This window comes from Epargyreus clarus, unplaced genomic scaffold, assembly GCF_041222505.1.
Source record: "Epargyreus clarus isolate Ecla_fem2 unplaced genomic scaffold, WU_Ecla_fem_2.2 ptg000029l, whole genome shotgun sequence".
Taxonomy (NCBI): domain Eukaryota; kingdom Metazoa; phylum Arthropoda; class Insecta; order Lepidoptera; family Hesperiidae; genus Epargyreus; species Epargyreus clarus.
The window spans coordinates 3,565,328-3,582,933 of NW_027332235.1; the positions used below are offsets into that span (position 1 = coordinate 3,565,328).

Below are 17,606 nucleotides of genomic sequence, written 5' to 3' on the forward strand. Positions count from 1 at the left end.
AATAAAGCAACAAATAATTTTCTTACAAATCCCTTAATCTGTCAAAGTTGCCCAAGTTGACCGTCAAAAAATCAAAGGAAAAGGAAAAAAGGAACAAAATAAAAGTAAAATAAAAAGGGGTACTTGGATGTTTATTTACAATTCTCTCATAATAACTATGCGATTATTATTGAAGAAAAAAACTTAAGCAACATCAGTGCTATATCCCCTGATCACCCACCTATCGAATTTAAATTATGTTAATGATTTCGCCTTGTGTGACACAAGCAACTAAACTAAATTAAAACATAAAATACCCATTATTACATAAAATTAGCTCTCGGCGCGTACCAGCGGGTACTATACACAAAAATTAAATGTTACATAAAAATCATTAAAATCAAATTACAACTAAGATAATAGTTTCACCGGCACAATAATAAAAATAATGATTAAATAATAATTAGTTTTACAATAATCACAGTGGAAGTGAACATACTTGCCGGAGTCTCTCACGAAGGAAAAACAATAAATCGTAAATGAACTAAATAACATTAAACACCTTAACGGGATCAGATTATTTGTACATTAAAACGGTTATTAGAATGATTCGTTATTATTATTTATCGGTGCGTGAAACCATACATCTACAACTAAATATACACATACGCGGGGCACAATTTCATCGAGTGCTGTGCAAATTGCAAATTTATACACGAGACAAAGAATTTATTGCAACGACCCAAAATAAATTTACAATAATCAGATTTAAAGCGGCCACTACTAGTATTACGATCGTTCACGAATCACAGACGCACCGACGGACAAAATGTGTTGAGTGCTCAATAATAAAATGATATGCTCCATATACATCATAGCATCAACGTAAAGTACATAAGGCGTTAACTACTTACAACATACAAGCGAAAAATTTTGCAGACTAATTGTAAGAAAAAAAATTATAATGATACGTAAAGAATAATGTTAACATTCCATCAATTATAAGCTTAAAAATAAACCCCAAAACTCCGTAAAACTCCTAATAATAGTAACTAGTGTACATGCGACTGTAACAGATCGTATCGTAGAAATGTACATTATTTAATCTCAGCTTGGTATATTTTTAAGTATAGAAAATATTTTATTATTATTAAGATAGGACGATGCTCGAGCGAGGCGACATAATTAATTAAAAATTATCATTATTTTACATCATACTTTTTAAAATTCTATTAAGTTATAAGAAGGACAGGAAAGATAGATATATGAGAGCTTCATTTAATAAGAACAGGTAAATATTGCATATTTCGGCTTAATACTCATAAATAATAATTAGGAGGTTTTCCTTAAATTTATGATAATTTGAATTCATATTATTATTATTTTAATGTAACTGTTATCAATTTATAACATAACTTCAGGCCAAAATTCAAGGAATAATGTCGCACGTTGATTCAAATGAAAACTATTTTATATTATATAGTTAGGTCAACCTGTCGTTCTATAAACATTGTATCTGAAAGTGTACATTTCTACATACGCGAACCGTTACAATCAACAAACATAAATCTATTAAGGCAAATAAGGTTGTATATAATTATTTTAATTGTTTATATATATACGCGATCTGGTCGGAGGGTGACAGTACAGCGCGTCACTGAACAGAGATCATTCACAGCCTCCGGGGGCCGTCTAGCTCGGCACTACTAGGGCATACAGCCGGTTTTATCCGGTTCCAACAAAAAAAGATTTTATTCGGTTTTAACTAGTTCTCTTTTAGGTTCTAAAACTTAAGAACCCGATAGTTAAGCATGTTTTTAATTTATGCAAATAAAATATGTTTTTTGAAGAACCGAACGGAAAAACCGGTTAACCGGTTTTGTTAGAGAACTGAATACTCAGTTCTGTAACAAAAACCGGTTCCTACATCCCCTAGTCACTACACAAGCACCTAGAATAAGGGATGCGCCTTTTAATAATACCACAATACGTGATACAACACAGCTTATTAAAATTAAGTTCAGAAATCAAAGTGAATCCGATAATTACAATTATTTTTTCTCGATTTATGAAAAAAATGCCGCATTTATCATAAAGATGCTATAAATTGAAGTAAAAAACGACAATTATTTTATATGTTATTATATGTACTTATTGTACACGATCTAAATTATTCCAATTACCTGAGCAATGTACGGGAATACATTTAATCTGTTATAATTTATTAATTCTTATAAAATAAAATATTATGTGTTGTACCGATCGTAATTTTATAAAGAAAAAGAAATAAAAATCGAAATATCTCTTTTCATAAATCATTCTATACAGCGAAGTTGATGATAATTTATTTTTTACATTCAATTTTAAAATAATTAATAATCAAAGGCACATCCGCTAAGTTAGGTCGATAATATTTAGGGTTGCACAGAATAGACAAAATATATTCACTATACTTTTTATATAAGTAAATTTTATTGAATTACTTAAATTACTTCTATTTTGTATTTTTCAGTGGAACATAAGTCTTGATCATATAGCTTTTAAGATTTATTAAAGATTTATTAAAATTTATTTTATTAAAGTAACTAAAAAAACGTAATTTAATAATATTGAAAATTTTGCAAATTCCTCGCAACCCCTATGCGGGAAATATATAAATATACTACTGTATGTAAGTAAGGATATACAGAAAATAATAAATCTAACTACAACCGTAAAATAGTAAAACTAAACATAATAATTATTATTGTCGAGCAGCAAAGCGTACGCACTAAAATAATAATGCAATCCGATATTATATCGCATAAGATAAAATTGTCATTTAATCAAAACTTGTTTGGTAGGAATTGTACCCACGGGAATGGGTAATCTTAAAATAAAAGCTAGGAAAAAAAGTTATATTTTTTTTTAGTATTTTCAATTAAACCATAATTAAAAGACCAATATAATTGAATATAAATTAAACACCTACATGACTTATATTAGAACCACCCGAGAGCGGCGCGAGCGACCGATGCGAAGACATTAAATGGAAAACAGTGTATAAGCTGGTTATTAATGACTATAACTTGTACACTTAACTATAATACTTATATACAGGGTCGCTTGACGGGAACCATCAGCCATGAGTTACGTACAAACGAAGTGAAAAACCATTATTGACTTCTATCCGAAGCTCGCCTCTAAGAAATTGCTAATGTAACAAAAAAGCCGCTTTTTCAATGATTACTCGTATGAGAGAAAAGATAAATCTATTCTACATCACATTTTAAGATGGAGAGAGAGGGAGGTACATAAGATAGCGTATAGCTTGACTAAGATCACCTAAATGAGGAAATTTAATTAAAAAAATGTAAGAAAACTTATTAAAAATACGTGTAACATAACTCATGGATGACGCGTAAGAATTAAAAATTAATCAGCGAAGGGTTTAACTAAAAACGAAAAGAAAAAACACTAAACTTGTAAAACGAGGGCCTGTCTAACCGTGTAAGGACGTTTCGCAAACGCATAGGACCCAGTCGTATGTCGACGCGAACACAACAATCAGCAGCTCACGTGTGTCGCTAGACACCTACACAAATAAAACTTAAAAGACGATTGCAGTCGTGAAAATATTTGCAATAACGCATACGTTTACATTCAACTAACATCGACTATAAGAACGATTAGATTATATTAATTATTAATAATAATAATAATAATAATTTTGTTCTATCTACTGCGAATACATACATCAAGTTAGACGAAAAACGTTAAGTCTGTACTAGTAATGTTTATAAAATTCACATTTATATTATATTATATCACTACAACTATACAATTAGTCCATCACCGCAGCCTACACACGTAAGTATCTACACGACAATATAAAATTTACCGTTAGTAAACATTACAATATATAGGTAATAAACACAGCTGTTTGATTGTATGATTACATATAACTACGCTACGTGATATGGAACGTAACGTCAAAAAAAACATCGATAAATCTCATAATAATAGTAATATCTAAAGCAAAAAACGTTACACTCTACGTTACACGAGTTAAAATCATAATGTAATTGACAAAATCACCGTCACGTAAAAACTAAAACACCTACACGGATAATATGTCGGCTCGAATCTAAAAAGATATCAACGTAACATTCTATTGTTTTTGTTCCTGTATCCCAATTTTAGTAAAATTGAACAAATTTTACAATCGATTAAATTTTACAGATCAACAATCGTTAATAATTCACTCAGAGAGACACGCTTCTCGAATTTAGTGTGAAAAGTAACTTTTTGTACATTTGTAAAATTTAATTACATGTAAAATTCATTTAAGATTGATTAGATCAGGAACAAATACATAAAATATAACCAACTTTTACTTCATCTGAATCGACACACCGAGCATACAGTTACATAAAACACCCCATTACAATGATTTGGTACAAACACTAACGTCTACGATAAAATATTAGTAAATGCAATCTACTCGCTTCGCTTCTGCGGCAAAATTATAATTAAACAAATAGGAAAAATAGAAACAATTTACAATCCATATACATGTGAACGTACATCGTCCCTAGAACCTACAGTCATATATAGCGTACGTAAATAACCATTTTGTCTCGTTTTGATTCAACATTAACCTATTGTCGCACGTACGGCGATCGCTAATTGAACCACTACGCGCCTACGATCGGTAGATCGCCCGTAAAAGTTAATATTTAAAAAAAAATACAACATAAAGAAAACACCGTTCAAACCTAAAATTCATATTTGTACAAGTATACCATCGACTATTTACGTATAAATAGCCGTCAGACCGATTGGCGTCGCCGTTCAAATATGACAAGGAACTTATGATCACGCGCCGAACACACTAGTCACAGTTTTGATATAAAAAATTGCAGTGTGATAGAATCGATCGATACATAATAACATTTTGTTGCTTAACAATTAATACGCCGCTCGACCGCCTTTATAGACAAATGGGGTTATAAACTATATCCAACCATATACTTTCCGACCCCGTTGGTCGATAAAGGTGGCGAGCGAGTGCGTTACGATAAAACCGTCTCGTTCTTTCACTCGGAACGTCCTTTCTTGCGATTACTTCTTCCAATGTCACAATATCCACACCACTCGGAACACCAAATTACAAAGACCACACCAAAAAAAAAAACCCAAAAATAAATATAATTTCCTGTTACATTTTCTTCTCATCTCGCTTGCGATGGTCGTGCAACGTCGATATAATCAGTCGCGTATCCTTTTTCGATTCCATTTCGTATTCTTAGTATAATTATAATTTCTACACCCAAGTGCCCGAGATATTCAATATCATGTCCATATATAATGATCCTATTGATTAATAATACTGCAAAATCAGTAAAATTGATTCGTATCCAATAATAAAACTTGCAATAAGTTCGTATTTCAGTAATACACTTAGATATTTTTCTAATTTCATCAATTCTAGTATACAATTGTGATGTATCTTCTGTACTTGTAATCAACAAGAACTTGCGCTATCAGTTATTCGATCGATTATTCGATATATAGCGTCCGAATAATTTTCAAACCGTTCTTCTAAATTATTATCAATAGTTATATCGCACATAGTATCATAAGCTCAATCCAAATCTGTTTAAGAGAGTGTTATCGAAACATCCCCTCATTATGGTGTACAGGCTCGGGCACTCAGATTTTATTCAAGGGAGCACTTCAGCTCATAAATATTCATAAACGCATCCTTCCCCTGTATTTGTTGTAATCCCAGGAAGTTCATTCTTCGAGGAAGCGTTATTAGTCCATAATTACTCAAACACCTTCACTTCATACGGCTTTAAGGGAGGGTTCTAAGCCTGCCTCCCTAGATGTAGGGGTGAGTGCTAAGCCTGCCCCCTCCCTAGCGAGTCAGTGGGGAGGATACTCAGTCGGTGTACCAGAGATGCTGCTGCGGATGCTGCGGCACCAGGTAGGTGGGGGAGTAGGGCTGAAGGTAGCCGGGGAGACGGGAGCCGCTCGCATGATGGGCGGGCGGAGGACCGCCCACGCCGCCCACACCACCCACACCACTCACACCTCCGCTGTAACAGTATACATTATATGTTACGAGACGCAGGTCCCATTTATATTTACCAACAATGTGTCGATACGCAGAAACATACAAAATTATATTTATATATTTTTTTGTACAATTTGTTTTTGACAGGCACAGCCTGTGTCTATGGAGTTCTGTGAGGTAGTTATAAATAAATAGGACAGTACGTCATTGTATAGAAGATTAGATTTTTGTCTGTCCCGGCACGCATTTGACACGCTCAGTGTCTGTAGATGTAAACGAAGCCTTGTATGTAGTACTAGCCAAGTTTCCTTCTTCACATAACACTTACAGATTTTATTAAATTATTTTATGAATAAATTAAAATACAAATATTTCTGTATACTTACGTATGATAATGGTATGTTGGTACATATAACGGTGGTGGTAAATATCCTGGGGACACTCCACCGCCAGGAGACAACACACCACCACTTGCACTCCTGTAAATATGACAAAACGAAATATATTTATGAAAAAGTAAAATGACAATTTAATCAATTTCAGTGAAGTTAAGTATTCTTGGATTTTTTTTTTACAAAATTACTAGTAGCATTTAGAAAATTTCACTAAGTAGCTAACGACCATGATGTCAATAGAAAGTAGTGATAATTATTTTCTATTGCCATTAACACAAATAAGAATTAACGAACTCGAAATTGGACAAAAACCAGAAGAAAATCGGAGAAAGTCATCTCATCACAAAGTGGTGATGATCAATATGTATTAATGTTTTTATACTTTATTGACCAAAACACAGTTTTACAAAAGGCGGGGACTTAAGGCTAAATAGCATTTTCTGCCAGTCTACCATGCGGGTGTACAGAAATATTCTACCATCTTTGGGGGCGTTCAAGTATTACGCAACGCAATTTGGAGAGGGAGGGTCTTGTAAAACGTTACGATGCGTTACAGCGGTGGGAAGGGGTCTTTCTTATAACACGTTACGTAACATTGTTTTTTTTTTACACAAATTGCGTTACGTAATACTTGAACGCTCCCTTTAATGATAACGCAGTACTCACTTATAGTGCGGATGCGGGTGGTGGTGCCACGCGTGCGCGGCGTGCTTGTGCGCCTGCGGCGGGCCCACGCCCACGCCCACGCCGCCCAGCGCGCCCACGCCGCTCACCGCCACGCCCACGCCCACGCCGCCCACCGCGCTCACCGCGCTGCTCACCGCCGGCAGGTACTCGCGGCAACCGCCGCTCTGTTCATAATCAATTTGATATTATAAAATTAAAAAATAAATATTTTGGTATTTTTTTTTATATAATATAGGAGAAGCAGACGAGCATGCTGTCCACCTGATGGTAAGTGGCTACTACCGCCCATGGACATTTGTAATCAACCCCAGATAGGATTAGATATTCCTACCTGAGGTAGGCCACAGATGCGCCGCTACCCCTGAGGACTAAGCTGGAATGCCTCCGAAAAGTCGGTTTGCCTTACCACACCCTTCAAACCGGAACACAGCAGCGCCTAACACTGCTGCTATAAATAACGGTCTATACACTCATAGCCTCACGATAGTATTTTGTTGACCTATATTGTGGATATAAACCCACAACAAAAATCTAAATTCATAATTTAGCCATATTATGTTCGATTAGGTATCGAACATGGAACACACTGCGTTTAAGATCAGTAATTCAAATCTCATTCATTCAAAATTACTCATATAGAACTATTTTTGAATGTCAAAAAACGACCACCGCTTTGAAAGGTGCTTCGCTATAAATAAGAAGTGACGAATAAAAGAATGTTATGTTCCATGTTGAAACTTTTTTGTGAAAAATTTTTTCATCCATCCATTCTTGTATTTCTTTGTACACGCACACCCTAATATACACGTCTTTCACATAAATTACATATAAAACTTACGCTATCTCGTTTGTTGTGTTGTGATACAGGTACATATTGATTGCATTGATAGTCGTTCGCTTGTCGCACTGTCGATCCGTTCTGTGAACATACAGATTAACAATATTATGCGCTGTAAACATTGAAAATGTAACATAGTTGACTCTTCAAAAAGTGATGCCAACGCAGACAAAAGTAAAAACTCACGTTGACCCAATCGAGTCTACCTTTCATTTTATTCATTTCTGTATTACATGCTTAAATGTAAAACAGTTACGGTTGTACATTTAAAATCATTTAAAAAAAACACTAAACAGCAGTGCCGTATGGTGTACCCAGCCTAAGAAAGTCAAATTTAGTATTTTTCTTGCAATATTCTGATTCAAACTTTAGAATTTAATTTACAAGGATGACGTCATAACTTTTCGGAGTATGATTAACAGTTTTACTAATCCTGACGAAACATATCGAACAACGGACGATATTTTTTTTCAGCTACGATGACGTCATACATTCAAACAGTATTAAACAAAGAAACAACAAAACAACGTACAGCATAATGGTGCGAGGCGTCTTGCGGTTGCTCCTGCTTCGCTTGCGCCTCCTGTTGCGCCAACGCCAGAAGCCGCTTCTTCTGGCTCTGCGGCGTCGCCTGCGCGGGCGCGGGCACGTGCTGCCGTTGCTGCGGTTGCGCTTGTTGCTGCGGTTGCGCCTGTTGCGGTTGCGCTTGTTGCGGTTGCGCCTGCTGCTGCGGTTGCGGCTGTTGTTGCTGTTGCTGAAGTGGAAAATAATGATTAGATCGAAATAAAAGTTAATTCGCAAAATACTTGGAAATTCCTTATAAGAAAATAGGAGGGCTTTATTTTTGTTATTATTTTTGCCGACCAAACATCAAAATTTGGCAATGTCTGATATGAAGAAATATTCAAATGTCAATATTTTGGTAAGCATAACATTAGATAGATTGATTATTGATCCTTAGTACCGACTACTAACTACTAATACTGTTTGTGTTCGTTTATTTCATGTCAATAGACAAGAAATGAGGCATAAGTCGTACACTATATAGGGGTAGCATACCATTTGCAGCTGGTAATTACTACGTCGTGATGGTGGCTTACTGGATGCTGGCGATGAAGAAGAAGACGATGCTATTGTTATATAGGTCCATGGTTATACCATACCACTCTAACTTGGTACTGCATTGTCAGGAGGTGCTGACTAATGCATGATGTGATTACATGGCTAGTAGTGGTTCTGTCTTGGAGGTATCTTGCCGCTTGCTGATGATACTACTGCTGGTCGCACGCCTGGCGGTGAAACTACTCAGTGGTGGTGACTCACCGCGTGCCGGCGGTATTACTGTCCTACTATAAGCTGGTGACACACCGCGTGCCGGCGGTAGCACTGTCCTACAATAAGTTGGTGACACACCGCCTACCGGCGGTAGTACTGTCCTACTATACGCTGGTGACTCACCGCGTGCTGGTGGTGGCACGGCTGGTGGTGGTGGTGCGGCTCGTGCTTGACGTGCCGCTCGTCGCGCGGCGTGCGCGCGCTGCAGATCACGCCGCCGGCCAAGCTGCTACCGCTCGCGGAGTGCACGGGGCCGCCGCCGCTGCCGTTAGACACGTGCGCACTTGTTGATGCGCACTCGCCGCTACCTACGACACACAGACAAAAGTGTATTAGATAATGATATAACCATATATTCAGTACAGGAAATACATTCTATATTTGAGGCTCTTTAATTGGGAGTGGAATTAAACTTATTTGTCATTTTAATGGTTTTGACTGTTTACACCAAAATATATAAGATACCAGTCTACGAAACCGAGGACTGGCATTCTTGAACCTTTCAGCCAAACTAGGGGACACATCGAGTGCGTGATTAGAAACACTGTGGCAATAAAATAATAACAAGTAAGGTAAGCCACAGATGCGTTGTTACCCCGTGAGGAAAACCTCGATTAAGTAAGTCTTCCTTACCACATTTATTATCCCCTCCCTCTGAGTGGAAACACCTAGATTAAATAAGTTGCTTTTACCTCGTTTACTGTCTGTTGACAACCTAGTACGAGCAAAATCAGCATAAACGCACCTCTGTTGGCGTGCGGATGGTGCGGCTGGTGCGGCTGCGGCTGGTGCGCGTGTTGCTGGTGTTGCTGCGGCTGGTGCTGGTGTTGCTGGTGCTGCGGCGGCTGGTTGCGAGCGCGGCGCGGCTCCGCGTCGTCGTCCGAGTCCGAGATGGTGATGACGGAGACCGCGGGTGAGGGTGTGTCGCGGATGGTGATGGTGTGTGCCGGAGCGGCTCCGGGCACGCATCCGCCCGTCTCCCAACCGGCTACCGCTGCGCTGCGCCCGCTACGAACACAAACACGATGTTGTATTTTTAATTATGCATTATCGTACCTAGTTAACAAGTTATATTAAGATTTTTATTTTTGTTTACTTTTGTTTAAAATGTGTTGAATAGTTTTTTTTCTGTTTCTATCTTAGATGATGCACGGTTCAAACTGTCACATCTAAAATTATGAAAAATTTATATATTTTCTTTTTATAATATAAAGTAGCAGCTAATTTTAGTAGAGCTTGTTGCAATATGAGTAGGGAAAGTACATCTTTATCAAAGATATTTAGACATGAAGTACTGAGACACCATACAAATTACTAATAATTTGTTCTGAAATATAAGTCAAACTGTAATCAGAGATAACAGTGTGTATGAAAATCTTGACAATGTCCGCTGCATGACTATGGGGGCAAACTAATTCAATTTCTTCAAACAAAATGTCAATTTTTATACAGAAAAAAAAAACAAGTGTTAATGTGGAGAGTGCTACAGACCTGTGGTCGTGGAGGCGCGGTCGCGAGGGCGGCGTGCCCTCCTTCACGCGCTTCTTCACCGGCGACAGCTGCGTCGGCTCCTTCTTGCCGCCCGCGCTGCACGACACACAAACAGTCAGACATTATTTTTTTTTTATAATATGGGAGTAGCAGACGAGCATACAGTCCACCTGATGGTAAGTGGCTACTGCCGCCCATGGACATCTGTAATCAACCCCAGATAGGATTAGATATTCCCATCTGAGGTCGACCACAGATACGCCGCTACCCCTGAGGACTAAGCTGGAACGCCTCGGAAAAGTCTGTCTCCCTTACCACACCCTTCAAACCAGAACACACCAGCGCCTAACACTGCTGTTATTAAGCAGAAATAGGTGTGGCGGTGGTGCCGCCGGAGTCGAACCACAAAGAGTTCTACCACCTTCGAATAACATACGCAAACTTCTACTAAAATACTTGTACAATACGCCTTTATAGGCATATGAGATATAATGGTACAAAATGCCTCTATAGGCACTCAAGATACACTTGTATAAAACACCTCTATATGCAATCAAGAGTGCTCTGAATTTGGTTAAGATTGTCATGCATGGCGCCGCTTTGCACGGAAACCTCAGACAAAATAATTTAGAATGCTACGATAGGGCTGCAATGTAGTTAAAGAATATAAAATTTAACTGACCGCTTCTGTAATAGTAAAGGTTCTTACATTGCTTATCTTCTAAAATTGGAAAGTCGTAAATAGATATAAATCGTTATCGTTAGGCTCAAATATATATATAAAAAAAAGATGGTGCTACTTGTTTTATTGTATCTCATATATGCAATTCTATTGACATTGGACGAATATGAATGCTGGATAGTTTAAAGTAACGGGGCTTTAGTGTATAGTTGGCGCCATATATAAATGACGCCATACTTAAGTAACATACAATCCATGTAGAAAATTAAATAAAACTATCATCAAAACCTTTAAAATATATCTCATCAACACTACTCTACTACTATAAGACTGATATCACAGTATGATTAAGATGCCGCTATGTCTAATTCACAGTCTTCTACCATGTTTTATACCACCTGTAAGGTATCTATTTATAATTACAGTTATTAAAACGTGTTATGTCACACAAAATCATATTTTTCTATATAATATTTTCATGGGCAAGACACGTGTCAGCGCGGTTGTGATACGGAAGATATAACATATCGCACAGAACGATATGATTTTATTTTCCTACGAATCATATGACATATGACGAGATATTTTTCTAATCATCATCATCAACCCATTACTGTCCCACTGCTGGGCACGGGTCTCCTCTCAGAATGAGAAGGATTAGGCCATAGTCCACCGCGCTGGCCAAGTGCGTAATGGTAGACTTCACATACCGTTGAGTTTTTTTTTTTTTTTTTTATAAATCTCTCAGGTATGCAGGTTTCCTCACGATGTTTTCCTTCACCGTTTTTATGCAAGTGATAATTAATTTCTATACTATTTACTATTTTTCTAATACACATTATTAAATATATGCAAATAATAACAATTGGATGTACGAATACAGTACACAACAATCAACTTAAGAAAAAAAGCAACGTCACAATGACAGACGACGATAAGGGGGATAAAGACGCTATGACACTATAGGGGGAGGCTGAAGGGTGGGGGAAAGAGGGGTGCAAATGTGTTCGTGTGTGGGTATAGCACCTGTACTGATGCGTTTGATGGTGCGGCTGGTAGTGCGGCACTCCGCTCGCCTGCTGCTTTGTTGATCTGTCGATATAGTTTTGTCGGGTTAATTATGGTTTGAGATCGATGAATTTGTTAAAGGGGAGTATTTAATGGACGTACGTGAAGTTAGGTTAGTTACGCGTAATATGGGAGTTTTGTAAGAAAACATCCTAAGATGGATTACGTTCGATAGGGATTTTATACAAAGATATAAGACATCAAAAGTGATGTGGACATTTTTACATGTTAAAAATTGGATAATAATTTAAAAAAAATGATTGGATCGTAAGCAGATCATGGAATGAATCCTATTTGTAAGTTGGAACATCTCAGTTAAATGTTTATACCAAAACTTCCAACCAGCTCACATCAGCGTTTGTTGGTTTTGTGGTAAGACCTAAATAGGTGTGACGTTGACGCCTTCTCGACGTTATTAATATTGAATTTATTCAAACTTTCCCTACTAGAGACCGAAATTCAACAATTTCTATTATGTAGGATTTTCGACAAACCATTCGATAGGATAATTATCAAAAACTTTGTTAGGTAAGAATTGGATAAAGTCATTATTAGCCGTACGCGGCAGTTACGCGGACTGTACATTATAGTCCGCGTAAATCTGCTCGTCCGCTTTGAATATAGAAATGAATCGCGTCGTCATAGCAAAACTAGCAGTTTGGCGCGAACTATAATTAATGTAAAGTGTATAGTTGGTCGCGTACCTCTTGTGCGGATGGTGGTGTTGCGAGTGTTGCGCGTGCGCGTGCTGCGGCTGCGGCTGCGGCGGCGCGGCGTGCGGCTGCGGCGCGTGCGGCGCGTGCGGCGCGTGCTGGTGGTGCGGGTGGAACGCGTCCCACACGTCCGCCTCGAGCGGCGCCGGCTCCACTATCAGCGGCGCGCGCCACGCGCCCACGTCCTCGCCGACGCCCACGCCCACGCCCACGCCCACGCTGTGCTGGTGGTGAGCCGCCGCAGCTGCGGCCGCGGCCGCTGCTAGCTGCTGCACCTGCGTCACATGTACATTATATTCGAATACCTTACTCAACATAGAGATACAGTAAGTACAGGGTACATAAAGTACAGGTAAGATACACGTCCATCGTTTTTTAACGTGAAACATGTAAGTCAATTAGTCACCATAACTACAATGTATTGAAATGTAAACGAGACTAATTGTTTATAAATGTATGTAAGAAAGAGCCACTGATTAATTCATGACTATGAACTTCGATTCAAATTTTATGATAAGCTCGTACAACAGCAATAACTATGATGAGTATATTCATTCAATTTTATAAAGAAGTGTAGCATTAGTAAAATGTTACAATTAACTATTCACTTAACAAGTTTTTCGGACACAAGCATACTGAAGTTGAAATTCGGAATTAATAATTATATTTATTAATATGTCTCACCTGATATGCTGGCTGGCAGAGTATGGAGGACACAAACTGGTGCGGGAAGGGCTCGGCGGCACGCGTGGCGTACTGCCGCGCGCCGCCCACCGCCACGCGCCCGCCCTGGTACAGCTGGTACTGGAAGAAGAATAACATTATTAGTATCATCATGCAATTCATATGATTATGTTAAGAATATAGTAGGTGAATTAATATAATTATTTAATTACTAGCTGACCCGGCAAACTTTGTACCGCCTCAAATTCTATTTTCCTCCATTAAAGTTTTCCTCTTTATAATATTAGTATAGATAAACATTGTCATCATCATTTATTCATTATTATCATCATCATTCTGATCATTATCAATCCTTTGCATTCAAATAATTGGGTGTAAATCTCCTTTAATATTAAAAGTAATTTATTAACACTAACGAAATTTATGTTTTGTATGGTAATATTGATTTTTTTCATAATTTGATTGAAAAGAAATATTAGTATCATAGAAAACATTTATATTTTTGTGGAAAAAAAAAAGATTATATGTATTAGTTGCCCAGCATACATTAATAGCATATACCAATCAAATTTTTAAGTCCTTTACATTTATAATAGATATACACTATTTTCAATATAGAATTCAATACTCCTATATCAAATCTCCATCTCTCCGAATATTACACCACTATGGTGGCAGCTCACCAGATTGTCGTAGGGCGCGGCACGCAGCCGCTGCTGGTTGATGGTGAGCGCGAGGTGGTGGGCGGGCGGCGCCGCATTGCTCACCACCCCGCCCACGTACTCGCCGCCCACGCCACCCACGCCACCCACACCGCCCACGCCGCCGACGCCGCTTCGTCGACACACCTGTTATCGAAAGAATTATTAATTGCCTGCCGTTAATAAGGACTACTAACATTATCTACCTTCCATTTATACCAATGAACTCAAAATAAACTTGAGATATTTTTGTGACATTAAGATTTTTTAATTTGGTATACAACAGGATAAGCTGATAATATCTCGTTACACTTGAACGCTATCCTGGGCACCCCTAGCAATTATAACTTATATGCCTTCTACATTCATCATACACTAAAATTGGAATTCATAAGATCTCATATCTCTCAAACTCTCTTTATTAACAGCTTAATTAAGAGAGCTAACGAGATAATACAAAAATAAATATGTTCATGATATATATTTTTGGTAGATAAACACAATCTTATTATTCATAATACAAAACAGAATATGTTAAAGTTGTGTATTGTGTTCATGTATAAATATTGTTGTGTTAAAGTCTTTATAGTGAGACTATCAAAAACTCAGACATCTCTAATCATAATAAAATGAATACATTACCTCCATCATTTGTACAGAGGCCTTCACGTTGTTGCAGTGCGCATAGTCGACAAGGTGAGCGAGAGTCACGAACGCGTGGTTCAGAGCCTCGCCCGGTGTTATTCGTCGCTCCTGAAAACATACATAGATTAATATAACACCACTTTTATTTCCACTACTTGAGGTTTACTCTGTACGCACGAAATCTGCTGTTTTCTCGGAAGCTATAGGTATTTCCTACTCCTGTCTCTACTGGTGGTGCGCTCTGTACGCTCGAAATTAATGCTCTCTTGTGAAGTTTTGGCCGTTTTCTACTGAGGGTGTCTTTTTCAGACGAGCTTGATGAAAAATGATCAGTATTAGTCAATCGCAAGCTACACAATTACTTAATAATGTATGTAAGTTCGTAGGAAAAAGAGAATTTAATAATTATTTCATTACATCCTAATGGTACAGTCAAATAGCAACAGTGAATGGTATAGAGAGTAGACCTTGTAAGTATGAGTCTCTACTGGTCTGGGACCCACACAACTCCAATTAATAAAAAAAGTATAGGTTATTATTAAAATATTTTTCAATCGCGTGCAACATGCCGACTTTCTAATTCTTAATGTCGTAAAAAAGTTCAATTTGACAATATTAACAAAACGTCTTTTCAAGGATTCTTTAAACTTGTTTGTAACTTACTTGGTCCATAGTAAGCATTCTCTTGAGTAAGTCAATGAATTCCCTTCTGTCTGCTTTCTCGGCCAACAGTTGGCCACCTTCAAGATCCGTTGGTACATTAACCTGGAAGAAGCAAATAAATTATTTAGAATATTAATAGTTTAATTTGCTTTATATTTTATTTTTTCAATGTTACTGAGCGTATTGTAGCGTAAGTGAAGCACTGTCAACGATGGACACCTGTAATAAATCACAAATATAGGATTTAAGTCTTCTGGGTAGCCACAGATGCTACCTCTAAGGACTAAGCTGGAACATCTTATGACCGCCACAACATTCATTGCACTTAAACACCACAGTTGTCGTCAAACCATTACTGTTTCACTGCTTGGCATGGGCAGTGCTAGGCGCTGCTGTGTTCTGGTTTGATGGGCGTGGTAAGGCACACATACGTTTCCAAGACGTTCCAGCTTAGTTCTCAGGGGTAGCGGCACATCTGTGGACGATCACAGGTAGGAATATCTAATCCTATCTGGCGTTGATTACAGATGTCTATGGGCGGCAGTAGCCAGTTACCATTAGGTGGACTGCTTGTTTGTCTGCTATATTATGAAAAAAAATTATATTATAATTATAGTTTAAAAATTAAAAACCACGCTAAAATCGCACAAGGAAAATCGTTAATTGATTCCTGGCGGTTCTGATGAGGAGAATAGAATAAAATTATTAAAATCGTGTATTGCCAACGGTTCTTGGTAATTGTTTAAAATTTTAAATTAATCAGACCATATAAAGTGGGTTTAAAATCGAGTTCAAAGATTCTGTTACATACATACAGGTGCAAGCTAATACAGTGCATAAAGAAGCCGTGTGACCAACCTGTCCGATGTCGTCGAGGCAGTTGAAGATGTACTTGCGCGCCTCCTTGCTCTTGATGCCTGTCTCCAGCTCGTGCTCCTCGGGCGTCTTCAGCCGCCAGAACGGGTAAGTGCTGTCCATGTCGCGGTAGAAGAACTTCGTTGTTTTTGATGCGCTGGGGAAATAATATCAACACATTAGTGTTACTGATATTGATAGAAATCACTATTTGATATTGCACGTACAGTGGTAAAAAAATATTTTTATTTTCAGAAAGGTTTAAAAATGATTATGAATCAATTTGGAATTATTTATAAACGGAATAATATCACCGCAATTCTTTACGAAGGAATAGATTGTAGGGGACTGTCTGAAAACTTTTAGTTTAAAGTAAAGTTTGGTTTGATATAGCATTTCTGTTTACAAATTAGAAAGACATAATAATATGGGGCGTATTAATGCTTACAAAGTAGAACCAAAACGGTGTTCTCTCTACCATATTTCACAGTAAACAATATATCATCAATTCAATACATCATTCATTCACTTTTAAAATTCAGGATATCTATGTCCAGTAAGGGACTAGAAAAAGTAGAAAGTAGTAGCAGGGTAATAAAGAGTGTATCTGTCATCTGCGTATTTGACTAAGCGTTATCCTTAGATGAATAACTTAACAGAGCGACACTTAATCAAACTCTTGGCTTCAATTCTTCAGCCGCAACATATTAACGTCCTGGCCAAACAGAACACATATTTTAGCGCCGTCCTCTAGCGCCGAGAAGTGTTGTACTGATTGACCGCTTACCACTAACTCAGTACAATACACT

At 37.7% G+C, this 17,606-nt stretch overlaps 1 protein-coding gene across 1 annotated transcript in view; it reads right to left on the minus strand.

Moving 5' to 3' along the window:
• Positions 1 to 112: 112 nt before the first annotated feature.
• The window catches only part of Hipk (Homeodomain interacting protein kinase), a 30,935-nt gene continuing 13,441 nt past the window's right edge, over positions 113 to 17,606 (minus strand). Inside the window, exons 8-22 of the mRNA XM_073089464.1 lie at positions 16,801 to 16,954; positions 15,943 to 16,044; positions 15,277 to 15,387; positions 14,617 to 14,781; positions 13,934 to 14,053; positions 13,241 to 13,524; positions 12,495 to 12,560; positions 10,787 to 10,882; positions 10,041 to 10,303; positions 9,419 to 9,603; positions 8,493 to 8,714; positions 7,961 to 8,041; positions 7,102 to 7,286; positions 6,427 to 6,519; positions 113 to 6,062 (exon numbers count right to left, since the gene is read on the minus strand). Of these exons, the coding sequence (XP_072945565.1) occupies positions 5,906 to 6,062; positions 6,427 to 6,519; positions 7,102 to 7,286; positions 7,961 to 8,041; positions 8,493 to 8,714; positions 9,419 to 9,603; positions 10,041 to 10,303; positions 10,787 to 10,882; positions 12,495 to 12,560; positions 13,241 to 13,524; positions 13,934 to 14,053; positions 14,617 to 14,781; positions 15,277 to 15,387; positions 15,943 to 16,044; positions 16,801 to 16,954 (2,284 nt within the window). The 3' untranslated portion in view covers positions 113 to 5,905. The remainder of the gene's footprint in view (positions 6,063 to 6,426; positions 6,520 to 7,101; positions 7,287 to 7,960; positions 8,042 to 8,492; positions 8,715 to 9,418; positions 9,604 to 10,040; positions 10,304 to 10,786; positions 10,883 to 12,494; positions 12,561 to 13,240; positions 13,525 to 13,933; positions 14,054 to 14,616; positions 14,782 to 15,276; positions 15,388 to 15,942; positions 16,045 to 16,800; positions 16,955 to 17,606) is intronic.